At 39.4% G+C, this 19,302-nt stretch overlaps 1 protein-coding gene across 1 annotated transcript; it reads right to left on the bottom strand.

The window, feature by feature from the left end:
• Nucleotides 1–2,010: 2,010 nt before the first annotated feature.
• Nucleotides 2,011–19,045, bottom strand: DNAJB11 (DnaJ heat shock protein family (Hsp40) member B11). Its single transcript, XM_019735818.2, has 10 exons — nucleotides 18,765–19,045; nucleotides 16,018–16,174; nucleotides 12,365–12,462; nucleotides 10,519–10,651; nucleotides 6,830–6,972; nucleotides 6,013–6,095; nucleotides 5,327–5,384; nucleotides 3,827–3,938; nucleotides 3,245–3,404; nucleotides 2,011–2,462 (listed from the first exon to the last, which is right to left on the bottom strand). The coding sequence occupies exons 1-10, from the start codon at nucleotides 18,830–18,832 to the stop codon at nucleotides 2,398–2,400; spliced, it is 1,077 nt and encodes a 358-aa protein (XP_019591377.1). The 5' UTR covers nucleotides 18,833–19,045; the 3' UTR covers nucleotides 2,011–2,397.
• Nucleotides 19,046–19,302: the final 257 nt, after the last annotated feature.

Here is a 19,302-nt window from a genome sequence, read left to right as displayed (position 1 = left end):
TGCTTCATTGTGTATCTTGCTGGAATGACATTTTTCCTTGCAGGGCTGACACTATTATCTGTGCGCACACCATCTCTACCCAGAATCCTTCTTCAGAGTAGTTATTTTCTCTAAGTGGAAGTCATGAATTCATGGCAGTTGAGAGTACATTCTCTGGAGCAGACTGCTTGGGTTCAACTGCTGGTTCCACCACTTGCAAGCTGTGAGATATAACGCAATTTCCTCATCTGTAAATTGAGGCCAAGAGTCCCTCTTCCATAGAGATAAGCTCCTCCATATAAAGCACTTGAACAGAAACTGACCCATAGCACTCAATAAATTTATTCTTTTACTCAGTAAGAGAAAAAATTTTCAATCCTTCACTTGAAAACTCTGTAATACATCGAAGCTGCGGGCTTGAAGGGACCTTACATATTGACTACCACAAGCGCCAAGCCCAGGAATCCCCGCTGCAACATTCCTGGACAGATGGGTACCTGTAGACCACTTGGTAGGGAGCTTGCTGCCGCAGGCACCACCACTGCCTTTCTGGACAGCACTCACTTCTGGGGAGGCAGCTGTACTGCACCACGGTGCAAAAGCTCGGGCTTTGGGGCCTGCCTTATGATCTTCCCATCGTCTCCATCACCACCACCATTACTGTGGCTTATTACAAGCTATGGAGCTCTGATACAAATCCTCCCACAATGCAATGTGCTTCAGAGAAAGCACTTAGGGTGAACTGAAGCTCAGAGTCGGATGATGAAAGAATATTCTTTTTTAACTCATTAAATCATGGCATTCTGGGCCATGGATAAACATGAGTGACAAAGCCTAACGAGCATTACGTGTAGCAAGAGCATCTCTATGGGGTCTTCCTAGCAAGACTAGGAATCCCACCTTAGTATGTGACAGACTCTTGGAAAGAGGGGAATCAGCAAGTGCAAATAATGATCAAGAGCTCTCCTGGGCTAAGATATGTGAGGGGAATGTTGATGAGTATTTCTATGAAATACTCAACTAGGGCAACTCAGTACCTAATGAATATTAAATGTACAAAAAGTCCACTACACTTACATATGTATTTATGTGGTTTCATTTGATTTCTAAGGTAGATTTTTCAGCATTTCAAATAAGGCCTTTTTCTTTCCCTTCACAACTGAACACAGGGTTGAACTATTCAAGTAAATAGTGTCTGATTGAGGTTAAAAGTGTGCGGATTTTTCACCTTGTTTTTAATTGTTTTAAATTGATGAAATTTCCATTTTTCACCTTTCCCACTCATTTTTGTAAAACAGGGACAAAATGCAATGAAAAGGCAAGCAACAGCACTGGCTGCTGCGTAGCCAAAGGTGGGGATACTGCTGGACCTATACCGACAGCTGGAAGGCAGCTCCACACACACTGCAACGGAAATTGTTCAACAGCATTAAAACACTCGCTAGCTGAGATGACGTCCAAAGGTGTATGAGAAGTAAAGCGTGATGTGACTGTACAATGTAGAAAAGTGAAGGAGGTTGAAAAGTCAAATATACTCAAGTCACGTACCATCTGAATGACGTGCTGCCGGGAGAGGCAAATGTAATTTGCATTTTGACTTTAAATTCATCTTTTAGAGCTAATGGAAATCCTGGTTCCTGACACAAACCAAAGGTTTTTTAGTCATTAGGGCAATTAAGATCGGATATATGAAGTGCCTTATAAATAGTAAAGTATCCATACTGGATTTTATTATGCCCAAATTAAATGAGGAAATATACTTTCTCAAGGACAATTAGATCTCAGTGTAATCCTGATTCATCTACCCCAATCTCTATTCTATTCAGTTTCTTCAAGCTCCTTTCTAGAAGATTGGTATGGGAACTGGGTCTTTGCCACTCTTTTGCAGGTTTGTGCATCCATCTTGACTGATGGGGGGGACAACCCAACTCACAGGCAACAAGGATGGAAACTGGCAGGGGAAGGGAAAGAGACCAAAATGGAGATGGCAGACAGAGAGCACAGTGTGACTAAACCAACAAGAAACAGGAGTCAAGAAAAAATAACAACCAAATGTATTTAAAAACAGATTGCTCCAGTTGGCATTTTGAATGAAATAGCTACCAATTAAGTCCAACCCTTTATATTATGTTTCCTTTGCGCCTGGAGTCCTCTTGCAGCTTTAATTCTTGAAACTCAGGTGGCAGCACCAGACATTAAATCCCCAAAGGGAGAGGTATTATTAAACCTTTTGCTGGTCATTCTTTTCTGAACAAAAATGGACAAATTCTTACGCCCTCTTAGTCATTTCGTAATGATCATTAGAAGAAAAAAAAGCCAAACTTGCATATTGAAATAAAAACACACAAAAAAAATACCTTGCAGATAATAAATATCGCTGATTCACTTATTTTAAACAAAGTCCAATTTTATTCACTCTTAATATCCTTGCAGTCCATTGTACACCTTCTGCACTGATCCCTGTTTCAGTAGCTGTTTGATACCTGAGGAAAGAATGGACAAATGACTCCCTAAACGAAGATGTGACTTCCCTAGAGTTTAAAGAGCACATTTCATGGGGAGGCTCAGAAAAGGTCTATGACAACCACAGATCTGAATTAAACAAATAACCGGCAATGCCCACTGTCATCACATATGGACACCCCCACATACGCACATGTACATCCAAGATGCTCCCTTATCTTTGTGTTTCTCAGGCACCCATGCCACACACATCCTACAAAAGTCTGAGAAGAGGCAAACGAAACGGAATGCGAGTTCTTCACCTGTCTTCCATTCCTTCTTCTTTGTCCTCTTTGCAGTTTTGACCTCTTTCACGTTTTTATTCATAACCCACCACTTGGGCCCTCTTCTCAACCAGCCATCACAGACATCACCCCCAAGCCTCTAATCCTTCTAACGTATATGTCATCGCTCCTTTTATAGTTGGGTCCAGCTCATGTGTTTTAAGCGATTGTCTCATACCCATACACCCATACACCCTATACCTCCCTAGGTTTCAAGGCCCAGTTTACACAGCCTTTTATAACACAGGGACAGAAGGATGTTTAATATTGCCTGTACGGAAAGGCAAGTTCATTCCCAGTCTTGTGTTCACTGCTGTTAGTAGTTGATGTCTGATGCCACGGGAGGGTTGTTTTTATTGCCTGTTCTCCTTAACCACCTTGTTCTCACACTCATACAGTTCTCTCTCTCTCTCTCTCTCTCTCTCTCTGTCACACACACACACACACACACACACACACACACACACTATACCCCTCACCTTCTCTTGCTTCCTCTGTTAACTGTTCTTTCGGAAAATCCACATCAAAAGTGATTATCAAAGAGCCTTTGATGTTGTTGTTGTCAAAGTTGGGGAGCCCCTCCCCTTTCTTCCATAGCTTGGCTCCCGGTCTGGTGATCTTATCCCGGGAAATATGTACCTGAAAAGTAAAAGAGAATGGACTGGAACAGAACCGCTACTCCTGAAGTACAATACCAGATGCTGGTCAGAGGAGCAGTGAGGATGAAGGCGCAAGAGAAACTCAGGAGGACGCTGCGAGCCAAAGAGAGAGAGAAGGCTTTCCAAGAAAAAGAAAAGTGAAACACATAAACAAGGAAAAGAGTCAGGCTTTCGCCAGTGGCGACTAAGAACAAGACCGCCAAAGGCTGTGCAACCCACCCTGAGCCGCGGAAACATCTGTGGCACCGTTACTGCTGGACGTTCCACAGTAGAGTGAGGAGAGGTAGCACAACAAAGACAGAGAAAGGAGTCCCCATGGCTCTAAACGACTGAAGCGGCTGAAATAACCTCCAACCACCCACTGAAAGCTTTGAAAGGAAGCAGAGAAACTGGCTTCTTTACCTTGTGGCCATCCAAGTGAGTGACATCCATATCGAAGCCCACCAGAGACTCAACCAGTGAGATTGTCACGTTTGTGTATAAGTCATCTCCTCGCCTTTCAAATATTGGGTGCCTACAAACAGAACAAGGTAAAAAGCATTAACTTCTTTCTTTGAGAAGAGTTTAAAACGATTTTAATAATAGAAAATCTTGGAAAAGGGTGAATTTCACTCTTTCAAACAACAAGCATTTATTAGACACTCCCTTGTGTGTAGTGTAGATTGAGACTATAATGGTATGTAAGATTTATTAAACCCCACTCCTCTGGAGTTTCCGATCAGCAGAAGCCAGAGCATGTAAATAAAACTACAAGTAATTAGAGCATGAAAGAGAGAGAAAGACAACTTCTAGTGGTGGGTGCTAGGGAGACGGGGCATCAGGCATAGGTCTGGAATGGTTTCCAGAGCTGGGCTTGCAAGGCCAGGTCAGCTCTAGAGATGCAGATAAGGTGGGCATGGCAGAGGATGGGGATAGGGCAAGAGGGAATTGTGGCCAAGACAGGGACCTGAGGTTTATTCAAGGAATAGCACATGTTCCAGCTTCTCTGGGAAGCAATGAGAAAGACCAGGTAGGTAAGGAAAGCTGGGGAAAGATCCCTGAAATTAAAGAGTGCTAGAAGGGAATAGTCCGAGGTGATGGGTGCCCATTTCTCCATATTTAGGTGGGAATCTTGTTTCAAAGAATCCTTAGAAGCAGAGGTATCACTGAGTTCCAAAGAGGTAACAAGACAGAAATAATAAATTAGCCTGAGTCCCAGGCAAACTTCTTATCTAAGCAGAAATTCATGCCAAAGAGAGGCCAACAAAAGAAGAGCTCTCTCTGCAGAGAAGCTGCATAGTGTATAATACAGGTCCTTTCCAAGGAGAAGTCCCCCATTCTTGTATGGGACCATATTTTCTCAGTTAAAATCTCGGGTCTCGATTTCCCATTCTTGCTTGCCTCTCACTTACAACTCCTTACTTGTCTTATTAATTCTTTCCTTCCAACATCTTATGGATTTGTAGGTCCTGAGGAAATAAATAACTGGGCTCAACCCTAGGCCCTAAGCCAAATTTTTCAGTACTGTAGAGTTACATCTGTAGGTTACATCATTTAGATTACATCATTTAGGGTATGTGTTTCCCCGAAAATAAGACCTAGCCAGACAATCAGCTCTAATGCATCTTTTGGAGCAAAAATTAATATACGACCCAGTATTATATTATATCACATCATATCACATCACATCACATCATATCATATTATATTAGACCCGGTCTTATAGTAAAATAAGACCGGGTCTTATATTAATTTTTACGCCAAAAAACGCATTAGAGCTGATTCTCCAGCTAGGTCTTATTTTTGGGGAAACACAGTATTAAGGGTATGAAACAGGGAAAAGTCTGGAAGTGCCCTCGTGGCTACCCATATTTCTATAATGTGACTCATCTGAAAAGCAGGAGCTGGAGAGAAGTTACTTACTTGACTACTTTGATTCGGAACCGTAAGTCTCCTGGCTCTCCATCCACGTGAGGCTCCCCTAGTCAGAACAGATTAGAGCAGACTGTGAGCCACACAAGTCAAATGCTGAAAATCTATTTGGCAGTTGAGAGACTATTTTCAAGCCACTACCTAAGGTGTTGGCTATCAAGTCTATGTGTGACAGCAGTGTCTCTACCTGGTTATAACAAGTTTCAGATTATTAGTGAAGATTGCTTGTATTGCAAACACAGCGATAAATAACTTGACCTATTTCCTAAACAAAGGATGATTCATTGATTTCCTGGACCTGAAGTTTTAAAGCTTTTTTCTTTTAGAGTTTTAAATTTACCCCCAAAGGTGAGGTCTGAGAGCATCTTATTCATGCCAACTAGAGTTACACACCGACTTTCACTGCTGAGTTAAAATTAGTCCATTAAGGTCTGAACATCCTAAATTTTGATATAACTTAGGCTACTTCATAGTAACTTCTGCCATAATGAACAGTAAGGCTAATGCTTAAGGTGACAGCTATGATAGTCATAATAGGCTTTCTGGATCCTAAAACTGACTGAAGAGTGTTGCAAATGGTATGTGCATTTACTATGTGGCCACAGGTGGGGGTGGGAGGTATTCACAAGCAAGCAGAGAGCAGAAAGCTATAATAAATATTAATATCAATAGTTCACCTTCTCCAATAAAGGGGTACTCCATGCCATCTCTCACCCCAGGCTCTATTTCTACCTCCAGTGTTCGTTCTTCATTCACTAGTCTGAGACAGAGAATTTGAAATGAAAAAAAATGAAAATGCAAAGCAAACCCCAGATACAGATAACTAGTTTTATCTATTCTATCACAGTTTTTTCTTGGAAGACTATCCTGTATCTCAGTTGACAAAGTGATCTAATATCTATTTACATCTGCTACATGCCAAAAGCCAGGACAAAGCTATTATATATTACACACTCATCCGACTGCTGCCTCCAAAAAAGCCTGCAGGAGACTGATTACTTCGAACTGCGTGATTCGTACCAGAGAAAACTCTTCACACTTCCATACATTTGCACCTGCAAGGCCTGGGTCATGTTTATCACGAATCCAGCAGGACAGTTTATCCTATCTGATTTTTTTCCTGATCCCACAAATAATTTTGATCTAGTTTTGAGATATATAATTTAAGGTTCAATTAAATAGTGGTGTTTATACCATAATCAGCAAATAGTGCTTCTCTAATCTGAAATGTCAGCTGGACAGATTGATCTAACAGTCCAAGTAGGAAAAAAATGAAACATTAACATTTGTTAAGTATGTTCAGAAATAAAGGGTCCTGCTTATCAGTTCAGAAACACAAAAAGGCACATTTCTTTGCTCTATCCTCTGATAGAACATCAGAGAAGAGTGAGGGGAGGGAGGGAAAAACTCTAGGAGTTGACCATTAGCATTTTACTAGACAAATGAGATGACTAAAGTGTCTCTTAGTAGAACCTGAAAGGTACTTTCACTTACTTGACATTCGGGCACTCATCGCAGACCACCTCCTGGGTCATCTGGAAGCGCCCTGGGCCCAACTGGGTGGTCCGCATCTCCTGCCGACAGTTGCATTTCCGTTTGCCGGGAGCCTGCCTCGCCACAGGCTTGTTTCTAACGACCTAAGAAACGCATACACACATCAGCTTCCCTCTTGTGTTTCACAGCCTTTGGCGCCTTCGACTGATCAGGGCTCTGCGCATGTGCCAGGGCGGAAACTTCCCTCTGTCAAGCTATCCCTCAGGGAGACCTACGTAAAACTGACAGAAGTCTTTGAGGAGGTACAAATCAGCCCAACACAGGAATGAACCACGCAGGTATTTAAATGACTTAAATTCTAAAGTTGGAGAAGAGAGAGGGTAGTAAGAAAGAGGAGAACCAAAAAAACTGTGTGTGATACCAGCATTTCTAAGCCTCAACTAAATACTACTGAGTTAAAGTAGTTTACAGAATTACTGTCTTCTAGAATTCAGAGCTGTGCAAACCATAACCCCTGCAGAACAACTACAGCCTTCAAAAGCGGGTACGTGGCTACCACCAGAGGCTTAGTTACGATCGACCTGATGAAAACACGTCCCTGTTTCTGGCAACTCCATCTAAGACCGCTTCCAGCGCTCTCTCAATTCAGATCCGTTAACAAGTAAGAGACACAATGATCACCTCTTTGTAGCTCATTGCAATCAAACATTCTGATCTCTCCAAGTATTTGGAAACTAACATAGGTACATAGAGAAACATATTCTTAATTTTACCTGTTTAATTAGTGAAACACCTAATCACAAAGCACATGCTCGTGCAGCAGGATGACACAAATGCTTGGAGAAAAATACCTGAAAGTCTACCAACATGAAAGCCCAGGTCAACAGAATAAATAATTATAACAATAGTAATTAGAGCAAATAGTTTATAGCACTTACTGTGTGCCAAGCAATGCTCTAATCACTTGTATATAGATGAACTCATTTAATCCTCACAACAACCTTATGAGGGAGGTACTATCATCATCTCGATTTTACAGAGGAAGTACTGAAAGCACAGAAAAGTTCAGTAACATGACCAAGGTCACATAAAGTAATACATGGCAGAGCCAGGATTCTAAACCAGGCAGTCTAGCTCCAAAGTCCATGCTTTTAACTACTATGTTCTCTCAAGACAATTTTTTCTTAAAAAAGAATTTACTATTGGGTCACTTAAATAATGAGGTCATTTATATCCTTTACAATAACTAGATTAAAAAAGAATTTGTTTAAGAACACACTAACTGCAAAAAGTGATGTGCATTGTGTATTAGCAATGACTGCAGACAACAGGTCTCAAAGGGACATGGGAGTTAATTAGGCTCACCTCTTTTCTCCCACCTGAACAACCTATCCTGACTGTGAAGGAGAGATGGCCCACATGTTTTAAATGCCCTTTTCTCCCATTCTTCACACTGAATAACGGTAGTACAAGCCAATTGCGCCTTCTGTAAATGTCTAGTCTCTCCTCTGAACTATTCAGAGCAAAAGCCACAACTAAGAAGAAAGTGTTTCTTACCAAGATGGCACATATGCATAGGCTACCAGCCATCTCCTCCAAAATCCTGGAAAATCTATAGAAAACATGGGTTCCAGGAAACAATAATGATAACACAAAATCTGTGAGAAACCTCCAGAGATAGAAAGCTGTTTTGAACTGGTATGTGTATTGGGGCGACAGTAGCTAGCAGAGGCAGTGAGAGGATTTGGAAAAAAGCAATTGAAGTTCTGCTCTTGCCCGCCCCCCTCCTGAATTGCCTCGGGCAAAGCACTGTCTGGCCCTTGTCCCCAGAAAGCAGTAGACCCCAGACACCAAACAAAAAGAAAAACAAAAACACTACAAGAAAATAAACAAAATACAGTTAAAACCAATAGGTAAGGGCTTGCCCTAGTATGTTCTGCAAGGGAAAGAGAGGTGTGTTGGGTGGCAGGGGAAGGATATGAGCTCAAAAGCCAAAATAGCTAGAGACACGAGGACTCCAACTATCCACCCCCTACGTCCAAAGACAACAAACTGGATAACACGTGTATTTTAAGAAAATGTATTAGACAAGACAATCTAAGAAATTAAAATAAGCATGATAATACTTAAGGAGATATGGAAAGACATTAGCAAAATGAAACAGAATAAGAAATAATATAAGAATCAAGTAGAAATATTATGTATAAAAATATGAGTTGAAATAAAAAACACAGCTGATGGGGTATTAATAGAATAGATACACTGAAGATCGAAGTAGTGAGCTGGAAGACCATGAGGCACCCTCCTAGAAGGAAGCAGGAAGGATAAAGAAGTAGAAAATTTTTTAATATTTAAAAGAAAGTCAAGAGAGCAGATAGAAGTACCAATGGATTAAATATTTGAAAATATAATAGACATGAATTTTCTGGAATGAAAAAAGATGATTAACAGTAAATTAAAAGATCCCAAAGTTTTAATAGAAAACACAGGTGAATTGCATTCTGATTTCAGGGCAGAGAAGAATTTCTTAAACAAGACACAAAAACTAACCATAAAAGAAAATGCTGATAAATTTGACCACATTAAGATTAATCATTTCTGTTCATTTAAATAAATCTTCAATATAATGAAAAGACAAGATACCAACAGATAGGATATATCTGTATCACATACAGCCAACAAAGGGTTAGTAATAAGAATAAACTTTTCTTAGAAATCAATAAGAAAAGGGCAAAAGAAAAAGGGGCAAAATACATGAAAGGGCATTTCACAAGAGAGGAAATAAATATGGCCAATAAACATATGAAGATGCTTATCCTAAATATTAATCAAAAAATGTAAATTAAGACCAAAATGAAGTAATATTTTATACCCATTTAATGGGCAAAAATTGAAAAGTCTAATAACTCAAAATATTGGAGAGGTGGGCAGATCTATAGAATCTTTTATAAACTGCTGGTGGATGTGCTGGTACCAATCAGTTGAGAAAACATTATGGTTTTGTCCTGTACCAAGAACACTGGTTCACATTACCCAGCAATCCCACTCTTACGTATACCCACCCCAGAGAAATTCTTGCTTATATGCACCTGGAGATACATATAAGAATGTTCATAAAAGGACTGTTTGGAATTGAAAAAAACTAGAAATAACCTATCTGCCTATTGCTACATTGTGGTCACAGTGAAATTCTATTCAGCAGAATTATCGTTACAAATAACAACATGGATGAATCTTGGTAACCCAACAGTGAGTGAAAAAAGCCAGTCTCAAAAGATAATGTACAGCATGGTACCATTTTTACAAAGTCAAAAATGATGTAAATAAATAAATATTATTCAGGTATTCATATATATGTAATATAGTAAGCAAGAGTGACAAGGAAACAATAAAGACAAAACTCAGGATCGTAGCTACCTCTGAAGGGAGGCAGGGAAATGAAATCGGGAAGCAGCATGCATGGAGATGTAAGTAGCGGTATTGTTTTATATAGTTTGTGGGCTGGGTGATGAGTTCATGAAACAATAACAGTGTACCACGAACGAAGGATTATGATTAATTCTATTCTACACATCCGGTCACTCTCCTCACACCCTAAAAGACAGGGAAAGTGCCCAGAAACATCTTGTTTTTAGTCAAAAGAACTAGTTTTGGTAGTCAATATGAATAGCTGTATTGTTTGAACTTACTTCCACAAAATTTCCTGCATATACTTCTTCCAAAGTGACTTCTAGATCTACAATAATATCACTTCCTCTTGGAATATTTCTATCTTGCTGACGAGGGGTTCCTCCAAACATGAAACCAAAATCTCCAAAGAAGCTGTAGATAAATGTAGAATCATCGGGAAAAAAAAAAAAAAAAAAAATCAGAGTTCATGCCTTGCAATTAGTTTTCTTTACATTCATAAAATACTGTGTCCTACCAATGTATTGTGCAAAACTAAAAGACATTTTTAATACAGTACTAACATACATCATACACAATTTTTAATTTATATAATATAAATTATATACTGCAATCACCACAAAAAAATTTACTTTATACCAATGAATTCAATTAATTCATTCAATGAAGTGGGCTTATTCAATGAAGAAATAATGTTTCAATACTGAGGAATATCAGGATGTAATGGACTTATTGAGAAAGGGCATAATACTCGTATATATAAAACATGTAATGCTGAACCTAATGGTAATTTTGAACATTTTCAGCTTTCACTTTATATGCTTTTTAGAAACTAACTTTGGTGAAAGCTACTGTTCTATATAAAAATCTTGGGTACATAATTAAATAAACTAAAAATGCATCAGCCTTAGTAAAATTCTAGACCTTAAGGAAAAGGAATCGTGGTCTCTACAAGACCAAAATTAATTTTTACAAATAACAGAAGCATTACTTTGACAAAGTGAGATTAATACAAACAATGACCTTCAACTGTGCAAGAGTTCTAATCTTAATTTTTGGTGTTATTAAGAAGCCTCATATATTAACACAGTGATTATGACAACTATATAACTTTCCCCTGACAACCAATCTTGGTGAATGGATTCCTTGAATCTTAAATAAAAGCAGACAGAGAGGATTTCAGGGGAGAGACAGGCTTTGGGGGGAAGGGGTACAAACAAAGCTTTTTCTGTCTCTGGCATCCCTAAGTATCACTTCTAACAGCCAAGGGGAACAGGACACTTCCCTGGCAGGCAAACCCAAATCAATCCTGGGGAAGAGAAGGATTTCCTAATCATATGAATCACGTATCTTCACAAGAATCTACTGAAAATCTACTGTTACCCCAAACAATATTATATGCAACAGTGATTCTTTTTTTGGAGAAGGGTTCACAAAATCCTTTGAGGATCAGAAGAAAGCAATAAACCCTCTCCCCAAAGAAATGCATCTTCAGACATCTTTTTGTTTATAACACTTAAAACCGCAGATGGAGATCTCCTAGTATAAGGCATCAGGGCTTATAGAAATTCAAATGCTCAACAAAGAGGGGTTCAAAGAGTGGGAAGCAAAGTTGTTTATTATTCCGGCCACTCAGCACTCCCCGGAAGCCACATGCGGAGGAGATGAGGGTCCTCTGCCCTAATTCCTTCCCCCAGCGCTGGTTATCATAATCATCCCACTCCTGTTGACAGGATGGAAGAGAGGCAGCTCTGGCTATGGGAGTAGGCATCTCTCTCTCCGCTTACAAGAATAACTTTGCTCTAAGGGTTTGCCCGTTGTAAGACAGTGAGGAGACAAGGTTTCCAACATATATCCCCTACCCCACAACATTGTCAGGGTCGATCTGACTGATATCGTTGGCTAGATGGACCGCCCTTCCAGTGCTACCTGCCTTTTCTGGAGCTTTGTGAAAATAGAAGAGTACATTCCCACAGGGAGGATGATGAGTGACTTTTTGGTCAAGGATCACTTGAGTTGCACTCTTCATCAAAAGCTTCTGAACAAGGGAGCAAGAATAATTCTTTAATAATCACTAAGTGACCCATTCTCAGACACTAATACTTTGCAGATGGATAAATTACATACTGTGAAAAAATGTCTCCATGGGAGCTCTGATGACCGTCTTTTAATCCCTCTTCACCGTAAGCATCATATTGTTTCCGTTTCTCACTATCTGATAGAACCTGGGGACAAAAACCAGTGGAGGAAAAGATCATGAATTGGGAATACTCAGGTAAGGTGCCTTCATTCACATTGGTTTCTTTAAAACTTTGGTACTGTGTCTCAGATCTTGGTGGAATGTAGTTTTCATTATGTATGGTATTAAGGCATATTTCTTTTCTTTAGCACACTAAATTCTTTGATGGATTCATTGTTCATTTTGTAACTTCCGAATACTTGATTCACGTTTTTAATTTAAATGTATCCAAACTCATCTAGTCACATAAACATCACATCTGAGATTAGTGATGTGACTATGAAGGTGAGGGCAGTAACAGGAAAGCGGTGAGATGAATCTCTCAGGTCTCCCTCCCATGCACTTGGACTCCAATGCTTACACTGCTAACTACAATGCGATATTATCTCCCTAAACTATAAACTAGGATAGGACTATGGCAGATCGTCATTAATGTCAGGAAGAGTAAATTAGGAAAGTCTTAAAATTTGCTCAGCCCCACGTGTCTATACCATAACCCCCACTGCCCACACACACACACTAGGAGATTGGCAAATCAAAGGAGTCAAATGATAGACCCTCCAGAAAGGTCTGTACTGCTATATTGCTGTATTTCCTTTATCATTTCTTGATGTGTGTAGAAACCCATTTTTTGAAGAATGCTGTCTGCCATATATATGTTTAAGTTCATAACCTCCAGAGTTTGAATTGCAGAGAGTAAAAAGGGACACTATTCTGTGAAGGTTGCTCAAGATTAATTTCACAGCTTGAAAAGACTTTTTGAAGTTTTAATTATTTTAGAAAATACATCCACTGTCAAAGGTATGTGCTTTCTCATTGGGGCCAATCCATACATAATACTAAAGAATGTAAAAAACAAAATAAGTTTCTATATTCTTCAAAATTTCCTTCCCCCCCAAAAAATACTTCCTGTCTATTTAGAGCAATCTGAAGTATATACACACATATAACTTTGAAAATGAAATAAAGGTGTACTTTTTCTTTGATATTTGTAAACTCCTATTTAAACAGTAAACTGAAGGAGAATGTTATTGCAAACCCATACTTATGTTGGCTCAGAAAAAGAGGCTGGAAGCACATGGGGCTTGTTGATTTAGCAAAAGAAAGGGAAGATGTGACTACAACATGTAAACAGGACACACTTTTGGCTCACAGCCTAAATGATGGGTAAAGGGCCAGAGCAAACATTTATTAACATTTAAGATATATTTAGGAGAATTAAAAAAAAATTGAATGTACATTAAAGTGAGCATTCTTAAAAGCAAGGACAAATGGGTTAGTCCAGAAGTGACTAGAGTACTTGACTAAAGCCACTATGATGGATCAGGTTAGAGAAAGGAATGTTTTGGTAAATATCCTAAAAAAGTAGTTAGTTTGGCAGAGCAGAAATGGGACATCAGGGGCTTCTGTAATAACTCTCTAAAAACTATCCTTAAAGTTATCTATTATCATTCACTTTTGTGTCTAAGGAATGCAATTTTATTCTTTGGTCTTGGAAACTATTTTATTTCTAAAAGAAAAAAAAAAAAAGATTCTTAGTCGATTGGCCAACCAACCCACAGAGTGTTGACTAATTAAAATGCCAGCAGTTAATTCCAGCTCAGTAGAGAAGACAGATTTGTGTTCACAAAAGACTTTTCAACTTTACAACTCTAATTTATCTCAGAACCAAAGGCACTCAAGGGGATGATACAAAAGAAATTTGAACTTGTGACTTAGAAAGGTTCTCAGAGTTAAATAAACTGCAGTCTCATGAATGATCTATGTAAAGCCTGCCTAGACATTGGCTAAAGAACATGATAGATTCTTTAAAGAGCATGGTAAATGTATAGCAACAGCTTCCCTAGAAAATATCTTTGAGTACTGGGTTCCTAGCATACAACAGGAATATTCATGGGAAATATAGTGCAAAAATATGGAATCCATATTACCAACAAGAAACAAAATGTTACATATAATGTAAGAGTCCACCAATCCTCTCAAGTCTATTTGCGGGCCCCAGGTTAAGAATTTCCATCCTATAGGACTCCTGAAGGTGCCAAGAGAAAAAAGGGGGATTGCATTAGCTCTGGGTTTCAGCTGGGTATGTCACTGTTTTAGTTCATTCACTTCTTTAATCTAGGAGGCCTTGGAATCCTTTCCTTTTGTTTTTTTTCCACTACTAAAATATTTTTCAGATTTGTTTCTAGCCTTCTCACTATCTAGGGATTTAACTTGAATTCAGAAGTTTTAGCTCCATGACTTTTGGAGTTAAATTATTTTTTTCTGTGCTCTTTTAAAAACTGGAAGTAAATGGTGACGGCAGTTCACGCTGTATTGTATAACTGAAATTTGCTAACAGAGCAGAACTAAAATATTCTCACCAAAAAAAAAAAAAAGAGATAAATATGTGAGGTGATAGATGTGTTAACTAGATGGGTGGAATCTTTTCACAATGTATACGTTATATCAAATCATTACAATGAACACTTTAAACATATTACAATTTTATTTGTCTATTATACCTCAATAAAGCTGGAAAAAATAAAATCACAGATCTTTTAGTCTATTTCTAGAGGAAAGGTGACTTGCAACACATGCAAAACAGCTAACTCCTAAATTAATAGATATGAAAAATTATCAATAGCTTATTTGTAAAATTTTTCACCATAGTGTTGAAAGGTTCTATGTATATGTTTTTCAAATAGTAAATAATTTATTAAGCATTCAATAAATATTCCTCAGTGTTATTAAAAATGAAGAAAAAAAAAGAAAGAAAAAGAAAATGGGAAGAAGAATATGTCCAGCTCTGCTATATTTCATGGAGTCCTGGTGAAAAGTAAATGAGATGATACACATGAAAGTGTTTTGACCTCTAGATTAGAGGCTGTAAATTCAAACTACAGCTGTGTTTTGTTTGATCTGCATAAAAAAAGAAATTTTTTAATTGAATTAGTTACCAAAATTTTACAATCAGGAGAATTTACATAAAAATCTAGATTTCCACTTCTCTTGAAACATTAAATGATCTGGCAACACAGTGTTTGCATTTGTACATGGCAAAAACTGGTCAGGGCTGAATAACAGCTGCTTCCTTAAAATGGGGCAAGAAGTCTTCAGTTTGTCACAGTTGTCATCAATCTCTAGTGATTCCCAATATGGGAGGTAAAATATCCAGTCATATTTTATCTTATTCCTGCCCTGTATGTTATTTGCCTGGTCCATATGGACATGTGGATTTGTAGTCCTCATTTAGATTGTGTTTCTGTTTCTGGCTCCAGCTCCCAAACTGGTTGATTGATAATAAGTTTACATACTAACCTATCACTCTTTCTTTCATTCACCTTTTTCAACATTACTCTCCTTAATAAAACAAATAATATGAAAAAGGTAGGAAATGACATCTACTAACATTAATTCACACTATAGCATCACATATTACTTTTATCTATTGTCTATTTTTAAAACGAAGTGACCTGAAGGAAGAGAATGTTTCCTGTGTTATGTGGTCTTTTCTCTACCTCTAGGTTTTATTCCTACTTTATACTTTTTCCTCACTCACCTCATAAGCAGCACCCAGATCCTGGAATTTCTCCTGAGCTCGTGGATCATCAGGGTTCCGGTCAGGATGAAGCTGTAGGGCTAGTTTCCTGTACGCCTTTTTAATATCCTTTATAGAGGCGCTGCGAGGCACCCCCAAGATTTTATAGAAATCTCGACTGAGGAGGGGGGAGAAGGAGAGGATACGTCATTAAAGAATTATATACAAGTGAATTTTTTCCTTTATATTTAGGCTTGTGTCTGAGCAAAGAGGCAAGAAAATGAAGGTATACATGAGACAGTAACACAAAAAAAAGAATGACTGAAAAGAAAACACACCAGAATTTGTAGTAAGTTTTATATATCGAAATAATCACAGGGAGAGGCTATGTACTTTTTGAGCAATGCTAGTATCATTCAAAACCTCTGTGTCATTCTTTTCTTAGAATTATCTTCAATCAAGAAAACCATTTTCTTATTTTCTGTTCACACGTTATTTTCAACCAAGACTTATATAAGCAAATTAACTCTTTTCCCTATTACTGACTTCAAATGACTTTTGACTGTTTCTGACTGTCAAATAACAACCTCAAAGGATGATTTTCTTTATTCAAAAAGATTACATCACATAAATGTTCTGACTAACAGTACACTGGTGGAATGTTAAAGATGAAGTGACTGAAATTAACTTCAGAGGTTAATATAGGGGGTAAGCCAAAGAACCCTGAAGAGAGAATAACACCCATTTGGATGTATGAGTTGTGGGTCTTTTTGCTGAAAGAGAGAGAAAATATCAATCTTGCAGTCATTGCTAATAGTTATACTACTTTGTCTAAGTCAAGTCTTAATCATAGACAGCTGCTGAAGACCATATGCAGGAGCTTACAAATCTCAGCAGCCGCAAATATCCATTTGGCATGAGCTGGGAGATAAGGTATAGACATCCACAGACTTCCTTGCAAGGGATTATGTTGGAACCAAATTAATTATAAAGGAAATCTTTGTAAGAAGGGCCAATGGGAAGATAGACTATGACTATAAACTTTCAGGGCAGGGACTGTGTCCAGCCCACAGAAAACACCAATAAATATTCATTGAATAAAATGAATAAATAAGCACGCTCTCAAAAATCTATTCCTTTTTGCCAGAGTCACTTTAGCCATGAGAAGTTATTCTGAAAATGCGTTCTGTCAATAAAGGAAATGGGAAAGTTGTTCACAATGGACACACTAATGGAGTAGTGATGGTAATTTTATAATGTAGTGGGGGGAACGTACTGGGGTACCAAGATACACATGATATAAGACAGAACATTTCAAAAATTATTTCATAATCTTTCAATCACACTTTAGGAAAATCATTTAACATATATGTTTTTAAAATCATGCACAAGGGGTTCCATGAGGATTAATTAAGTGCTTTACCCCCCAGAATAAAATCTGCAAAAACTTGACATCTCTTGAGACAAGAACTACATAAATTGAAAGGTTCACTACAATTAATGACAAAAGAGGTAACTCTATAAAGAATAAGGCTTAATTAGGATATGCATAATACAAAAATGGTGAGGTAACAGCTCAAAAAATACAGGGAAAAGATAGTAGCTGGCATAGCTCAGCATCAACATTACAATTCCCAAGAGATTCCTTTATGAAAGACTTGAAGATTAAGGCTACAGTATTAACAATATTTATACAGACATTTTGTTTAAACACCGTAGGGTACTTACTGCTTTAAGTGTAAATACTAACAAAAACATACTAAGAAAAACAATAAGGCATTACCTATGAGAGTTAATTTAAAAAGAAATTTAAGATATTTCAAAAGAAAAAAAGAATAACAATAGTTTAAGCATATATACAAAGGGAAAAAGCTTTTAAGAGAATAACAAGTACTTAAATTTTAAAGCTGTGCTAGGTAGTACTTTCTCCATTTAGAGCAACCTGTTAATTGTTAGAAGTTAAGACCTTACTCTTCCCCACATTCTAAGATATTCGCCTGGCGTATCATATCCTGTGGTCACCATGCTTATAGGATCAAGGATCTTAAAAGGCTGGAAGGATTCTCAAGAGTGCAGGTCGTCCTACTCCCTTTATAGAGGAGGCACGTTATTATCTTCGTGTTACCGATGTGAATTTAGGTGGTTCCTTCAAGGTCACATAATTCATAAGTGGAGGAGGTAGATGGGCTAGAATCTCAGTCTAGTACCTGTTGGTGAAATGCTCTTCCCTCTCATACCATTCAGCTTCTCAAAAATGTACCATGGAAAGAGACAGTGAGGCATGATGACAGCTCAGACTCAATATATCAAGAAGCTGGGAAGCACACAGGTCTGCCTTACTCCCTCAATTTAATTTCCTTCAGTCCCAGCATGGCTTCCACATCTGTTCTCCTTACTTCCTTACTCAGCATGGCACTAACCCACCCACTTTAATGTCAGCTCCCCAATGGCTCTTTGCAGGCTCAGCATAATCTAGTCCTGTTTTCCAGCTCAGCAGCCCCGCTCGGCGCCCCCCGCCCCGCTCCTTGTGGTAGGCACTGCATCCAACTCCCACTCCTCCACACAAATCTAGCTCTATAGGATCTCTGGGTCTAAGCCCCTCTCACTCGTGTCACCCATTGCTCTCTCCACCCCACTAGCCTGGCCCACACTACGCATTCTCCTGCCCCACCGCCTCACCACAGCAAGGCCCCCTCCTCAGCCCTCCAGCCTCGTCCCAGCCAAGGCTGACTCGTGGGCCCTGTGCCTCGCGGGTGCCTGTCCCTCACCCGGCGATCACGGCCCCGATGAAGTACAGCAGCAACAGGCAGAAGGTACTCAGGTTTTGTGGGGCCATGGTTTCGCTGTGCCAGCCTCTGTGCCGGCCCTTGCCCTACACACTCCTCACAGCTTCCGCCGCCGCCGCCGCGTCGGCTCGCCAGCCCACCCAGCCCTGAGAGGCCGCCTCACGCAGGGGTCGCCTACTCGGTCCGGAACGACAGCTAGCTGGCCCCCTCCTCTGCCAGTCGGCTTCCCGGGAGTCCCGAGTCCCCGTGAGAGAGAAGCCCCCGGCAAGTGAGAGCCAATCGCTGCTCCGGACATCACACGCGGCCGGCGCCTCGCAACCAATCAGCGCAGTACACTTCACCTCCGAGGCGGCGCTGGCGGCCAGTTAGGCTTCAGAACTACAGCCGCAACTCCCGGCCAGTGAGAAGAGAGAACGTCAGCGAGTCGCGCCGCTGCAGGAATCCGCTCAGCCCGGGCTCCCGCGAGTCGTAGAAAACTACGTAAAAGGGCGGTAGGTGAATTGGTGCCGAAAGAGGGCAC

This window comes from Rhinolophus sinicus, linkage group LG01, assembly GCF_036562045.2.
Source record: "Rhinolophus sinicus isolate RSC01 linkage group LG01, ASM3656204v1, whole genome shotgun sequence".
In the NCBI taxonomy this organism is placed as follows: domain Eukaryota; kingdom Metazoa; phylum Chordata; class Mammalia; order Chiroptera; family Rhinolophidae; genus Rhinolophus; species Rhinolophus sinicus.
This window is presented reverse-complemented; position numbering and strand designations above follow the sequence as displayed.